Source organism: Salvelinus fontinalis, chromosome 11, assembly GCF_029448725.1.
Source record: "Salvelinus fontinalis isolate EN_2023a chromosome 11, ASM2944872v1, whole genome shotgun sequence".
Taxonomy (NCBI): domain Eukaryota; kingdom Metazoa; phylum Chordata; class Actinopteri; order Salmoniformes; family Salmonidae; genus Salvelinus; species Salvelinus fontinalis.
The window spans coordinates 27,224,204-27,230,819 of NC_074675.1; the positions used below are offsets into that span (position 1 = coordinate 27,224,204).

At 40.3% G+C, this 6,616-nt stretch overlaps 1 protein-coding gene across 1 annotated transcript; it reads left to right on the forward strand.

Moving 5' to 3' along the window:
* Window positions 1-1,187: 1,187 nt before the first annotated feature.
* LOC129864689 (natural killer cell receptor 2B4-like) lies at window positions 1,188-6,059 on the forward strand. Its single transcript, XM_055936999.1, has 7 exons — window positions 1,188-1,260; window positions 3,748-4,050; window positions 4,246-4,515; window positions 4,677-4,796; window positions 5,003-5,061; window positions 5,145-5,222; window positions 5,352-6,059. Exons 1-7 carry the CDS (start codon window positions 1,188-1,190, stop codon window positions 5,424-5,426), a joined length of 978 nt encoding a protein of 325 aa, XP_055792974.1. The 3' UTR covers window positions 5,427-6,059.
* Window positions 6,060-6,616: the final 557 nt, after the last annotated feature.

Below are 6,616 nucleotides of genomic sequence, written 5' to 3' on the forward strand. Positions count from 1 at the left end.
ATTTCTACATACATTTTTGGACTTAATTATATATACCCATTGAATCTTGAGAAATATAACATAAAGTTCAAAAGCCGTACCCCATCAGCTGAAGACCCGTTGAGTTTTTCAGAATGACTTTTGGGGGAAGAGTGTTCCTGAAAAGAACAGTTCTTCTCAGTTTTATGATGTCATATACTCTGCAGGAGTTCTGAGGAGCTAGTAACCTACGTATGAATGACTACCAGTTCCCCCATATTGCCTCCTCATCCTACAGACAGGTCATGACGATTAATGACATTAGTGGTGTGTGACTCTGACTGATATTTTCAGTGTCCCTGCATGGTCCGGAAGGTCACTGTTCCAGTTAGGGGGTTTCTGTGTCTATGTGTGTATGTCTATGTGGTCAGACAGACAACTAGCAGCCAGGTCATTGTCACTGCACCTGAGAAACAGTCACAGGAAGTGACATAACCACAAGCTGTTATATGAAACGTAGAAGGGGGGCCTCTATCAGTAACCTGGGACCCATTACCTTCCGAAAAAGTTTGCAGGTGTTTCATGTCCCTCAGTCACACTGACCTATGAGCATGCAGAAGAAGTCATGCAAACACTTCTGCAGGTATATGAAGCCAAGATGAAACTGCACAGACAGTGTTATGACATTTTTGCTCTCTCTCTCTCTCTCTAACCCCCCCCCTCTCTCCCCCCTCTCTCTCTCTGTGTTTTTTTTTCTCTTTCTCTGTTTCTGTCTCAATCTCGCTCTCTGTCTTTCTCTTTCTTCCCCCGAGCCGTCTATCAACCTCCTTTCTCTTTCTCTGCAACATTGAGTGGTATGCTCATAAAGTAACAAAGCTACCGGTGTCTGTGAAACACCATGACCATTTACCACACAACCAGCAGCAGCTAGGAAACACATGCTCCAAAACCACCACCATCAGACTGATCAACACAGTGACAGTCCCCAAACACACCCACGCCTCATCTTCTAACTCTCAAGCTGAGTGAAGGGGTAGAATGTGACTTTTTTTTCAGCTAACATACAGGAATTATTTTATAGAACAGCAGCCCTCATCAAAAGGAAGTCTCTGCTCTTTCTCCTCTCTGCTCTATCTTCTCTGTGTGTTTTGGTTAGTCAACTGCTAGCCGTCAGTGACAGTGAAAGACAAGGACATACAGCCTGAGGAAACAGCCAACGCCTTTAAGAGATGTCTGGTGGTCCCATCTCCTGCTTCTCTAAACAGGGAATACTACTTCTCCTACTCTCCAACCTCCACTATGGTAAGTTCTGTAACTATTCTTATTTATTTCAACATTTTAAACACAGTAGAACCATCAACGAGGATGACACAAACAAGTTAAAAAACGGATCCCCATTGTGTTCCTCTTGAATATACAATAAAACAAAAATACAGTGTACACAAGATAACATGAAAACAAAATACATCTCAAATACATCTCATGAATAGAGAGGAACCTGTAAAAGGAATAAAATAGATTACCAAGTAACATTCATTGAAACAATTATACTTGCACAGTTTTAAAGCATTTTGCACATAAACCATGTCTAAAGATGTATCTTAAAACTCCCTAGTGTATTGATAGATTTGATATGGTTTGATACACCATTCCATTCCTTTGCACTAGTGTTAAGGAAAGAGCTTTTTCCAGCCATGCTCCTATAGAGCTGTGGTCTCATATTGGCAACACTGAAATTAAAATAACCAGACAGGTAACTGGGGAAAGATCATGTATAACTTTAAAAACCATCAACAGTTTAATCTGCACAACCACCAGATCAACTGGAAACTGTCCCTTTAGTTTGTTTTGGGCCGTTGGAAGTTTGTCCTTCAGATTTTTTGTTATGCCACTGAATCATGAGATACAATCATATTCATAGTGACCCTATATCAGAGATGTTGCCAGGGTCCTCATAGTCTCTCTATCCAGGAACTTGGCTACCCTTGCCAGGAACTTTGTCCTAGAGAGAACATTCCCAATGGCCTTCAGAGCCACAAGTTCACATGTCATGTGTTGGTCCAGTTCACATCCCAATGAATGTAACAGAGCATTTTTCCTTCACCGCTACACTATTAAACCTGACCGAGTGTCACGATCGTCTATGGGTGAGAGAGAGGACCAAGGCGCAGCATATGGAAAATACATCTTCTTTTATTTAGAAGAGAGAAAACACGAAACGAACACTATACATAAACTGAAACAAAATAACAAACGACCGTGAAGCTACAAACGTTAGTGCACACACAAGCTACAAAAGTTCAACATAGACAACTACCCACAAAAGCCTACTGCCTATGGCTGCCTTAAATATGGCTCCCAATCAGAGACAATGAATGACAGCTGTCTCTGATTGAGAACCAATCTAGGCAGCCATAGACATAACTAGACAACTATACTCTACTCTGCCCCATACACATACAACACCACTAGACACTACAAAACACATACAATTCCCCATGTCACACCCTGACCTAACTCAAAAACATAAAGAAAACAAAGAACACTAAGGCCAGGGCGTGACACCGAGAAGTTGGAAGAGTTTTTCACTTTGTGTTTGGAACCAAACAGGATACATTCTGTTTTGCCTAAACGGATAACCACTTTCTGACTTTAGTCAGTTGGCTGCTTAGGGTCTTTTCAACGGTCTCCGTATTCTAATGTGAAACCAAGAGGGTAGAATCATCCCCAAACAGGATCTATTGCATGTGCTTGCTTGCATGATAAAGTAAGGAAAACCGTCAGCTTTCTCCAACTTCCTTGTTGGTTTTTACATGGTGTGTGTTGACTGTACATGCCTGGTCATCAGTGATTGGTTGGATATCTCGAAACATTTGCTTTATTACTGTTTGATAATACCTACATAATACCTATATTCAGGAACATAACATGATGTACTGACAATGCAGTTTTGAATGAGTGGCGATTGTGTGGTTGGGACAGCAGTTGTTGCAGTGCTTCTAGAACGTAACAGATCTTAAGACCCTGTGCCTAATGGCTGTCATTCATTACATTTAAGGTCATATGGGACTGTAGCAAATTATTGTTTCTATTACATAATATGATACATTGCAGGACTAGGATAACTGCAGTTATGTCTTAAATTCTTAAATGAACTTTAACTGTGTTTTTTTCTGAATTCATGACTGACATTTTTTATAATGGTTTATAAAACATTACTTGAGACTGTTATGTAACTATAATGTTGCCCATGCAGTATATGATGTATTTCTGGTGAATAATTGCACAGTAAAAACAGTGGTATTTGTACTTGTGAGCTGAGGAGGGGTTATCAGATCTACCCCCACTTCTCTTTTCCTGTCATCTCATCCTGTTCTACTGAATGTGGGGGAAGAGTGGACTTTGATGAAGTTAAAAAGGACCCACACACTCAGATACATAAAGAAATAAAGTGAAAATATGCAAAGTTCCACGTACAGCATAAATGAAACCTGGAAATGCGCTATATAAATCCAATCCATTATTATCTATTATTGATTAGGTAGGACTTTGCATTGTAGTGTATTACTGTGTAGTTATTCATGTAGGCACACTGTCACAAGTATTACAGTCACACTGTAACAAGTATTAGAGTGTAACAATGAGTAATTACATCACTTGCTACATCGTACTTACATTAATAATTATACAGTAATAAGATCATTGTAATATATTGTGCAACCATTGACTGATGTCAGAATTTAGTATTTTTTATTTCACCTTTATAACGTATTTATTTGTGTGTTTCAGGTGTAGGTGTTCCTCCGATCATCAACAAGAGAGTGGGGGACTCCGTGGAGCTGCTGGCAGGCAAAGAGAATGGACATTTGAAATCCTTGGTGTGGAAGTATATGGGAAAGGAAATTGCAGAATTCATCTCAGAAGTTGTATATTCATATGGATCCCAGTTTGAGGGGAGACTAAAGATGAACACCAAAAACTTCAGTTTAACAGTCAGAGAACTGACACTGCAAGACTCAGGGGATTTTCTACTTACAGGCGATGGGGACAAAGGTCAGATTAACAGTAAGACCGTCACTGTGAAGGTCCACGGTAGGCTGTTTTCATATTTTTGCATCCTATTTTAAATATCATTCTTATTTATATCCATAACCATGGCTAATGATCTTTAAACTATAACATAGATTTTGTGCTTTTATACTGACCTTACTCACCATGCTTTGTTAAATATCATAACATTTTCAAGTCTTTCTCCTGGTGGTCTCGATCTCTCTCCTGGTTGGTCAGAGCCTATATCCAAGGTGGCGATCCAGACAGACATCAAGCTATTGGCCAACCACTCCTGTACGGTACGGCTGGTGTGCAACGTGTCCTGCTACCCCAACATTACCTACACCTGGGAGAGAGACAATGAGATCTATGGGGACGCCCAGCAGATTCACTTCTCTCTCTCACCAGCAGAGAGAAACATCAGTGTAAAGTGCAACGCCTCCAACCTAGTCAGTTGGAAAACTGCCTTTGAGACAGTAAAGTGTAGTAGTGACACAACCACCCCAGGTACCTAGATATCATAATAATCCCTTCCATAAACTTTTCACTCTGCTTATACGCTTATGTTGTCAAATATAATATGTAATGCATGTGATTACATTGGATGTATATGATATAGAGCCATTTAGTCTTTATCATATTGTATAGTCTAATCATGTGTGTTGTAGAATATGTGACAGGACTGCCGTGGTATACCATCTACATCGGAGTATCAGTGGGTTGTGCTGTGATGCTGATCCTAACTGTAGCTGTGGCAGTGTGCTACTGCAGGGGCCAAAGTAACACAGGTATGTACAGATTAGGGGCCTCCACTATATTTAAATTTACATTTCTGTTGGTTCTAGAATTATTCTTCAGCTGATATGATTTTTGGGGGGATTTGCTAGAAAATAGAAAAAGAGTGAGACCCCTCATTAATTCCTGGGTATGTTTGTTGATATTCTGTATGGAATGTTTCTGATTGGTTTATATTTTGTTCTTATAAAAATCACAGAAGATCTAACTGACAACACAATATATGCTGATGTTATGGACAACACAAGAAGTAGAGATGTAAGTATGCATTGCCATTATTATGTATCTGAGTGTGTGAAGCTGTATGTACTGTATTGTAATGGGCTGTATTTTGATTCCAGACAAGATCAAACAGTCAGGTAAACCCAATATCCATCTATGAGACTGTCAATGATCTGGTTATCCCAAGATTGAACAAGGTAAGATTTAAATGGTCATAATGGTAGAATGTCTGTGGTTGAAAGGAAGACTATGTAATCTACTTTGAGAATAGTCACTACCTTTCTTGATGCTGAAACAGTTTCTTCTTGATTATCTGTCACATGTAGCCGCAGACTCTGTATGACAAGATCGCATTTGGACGCCCAGAAGGCCCCCCAGTACCAGAAAGTACTGTGAGCTGAACAGGATGTGGTCATAAGCTGGGCCTTGCATAGATATAGAACCCTCTGCATCCTCTGCATCTTACACGTGTACATTCTGTAGATAGGCCTGGATGTTACCTTTTAATTTCATCAGGATCTACACAAGTTGCTTACAATTTGATGATTGTACTCTTCTCCCTTCATTAAAATTATCATATATATGTATATGTGTATATATATATCATATATATGTATATGTGTATCATCAGGCCTTATGCCTTTCTTTGAGGGCCGAGTTACAATTAGGAGATTCTGAAATGTGTCATAGGCAGTTATAGGTGTTGTGATCAGACAAGCTCATATGTCAAATTTCTAGTTTCTAGATGAAGGAAAATAGTTGTAGATAATAGTATGACATTGATTAGTGAGGTTGATTTATGCCTGTGAATAGAAGGTGTACTCTTTTGCATTAGAATTATGTGCTCGCCAGGCATCGATGAGGATGTAATCAGAGAGTATATGATGGAGAGTCTTTGTTACATGTGGATTGTAGTTGATCTTATTTGATTTGTCTGCATGTCCAAAATGGCATTCATGCCTGTCCCAATAACCGGAAGGAATTCAATTCATTCCAAAAAATATGCCGTTCACAGAATAAAAAATGTTTCTACATTTTTGCGTACGTTGAGTGCTTTGCATTTAGAGTGAATTGTAATTAACATTTACATTTACATTTAAGTCATTTAGCAGACGCTCTTATCCAGAGCGACTTACAAATTGGTGCATTCACCTTATGATATCCAGTGGAACAACCACTTTACAATAGTGCATCTAACTCTTTTAAGGGGGGGATTAGAAGGATTACTTTATCCTATCCTAGGTATTCCTTAAAGAGGTGGGGTTTCAGGTGTCTCCGGAAGGTGGTGATTGACTCCGCTGACCTGGCGTCGTGAGGGAGTTTGTTCCACCATTGGGGTGCCAGAGCAGCGAACAGTTTTGACTGGGCTGAGCGGGAACTGTACTTCCTCAGAGGTAGGGAGGCGAGCAGGCCAGAGGTGGATGAACGCAGTGCCCTTGTTTGGGTGTAGGGCCTGATCAGAGCCTGAAGGTACGGAGGTGCCGTTCCCCTCACAGCTCCGTAGGCAAGCACCATGGTCTTGTAGCGGATGCGAGCTTCAACTGGAAGCAGGTGGAGAGAGCGGAGGAGCGGGGTGACGTGAGAGAACTTG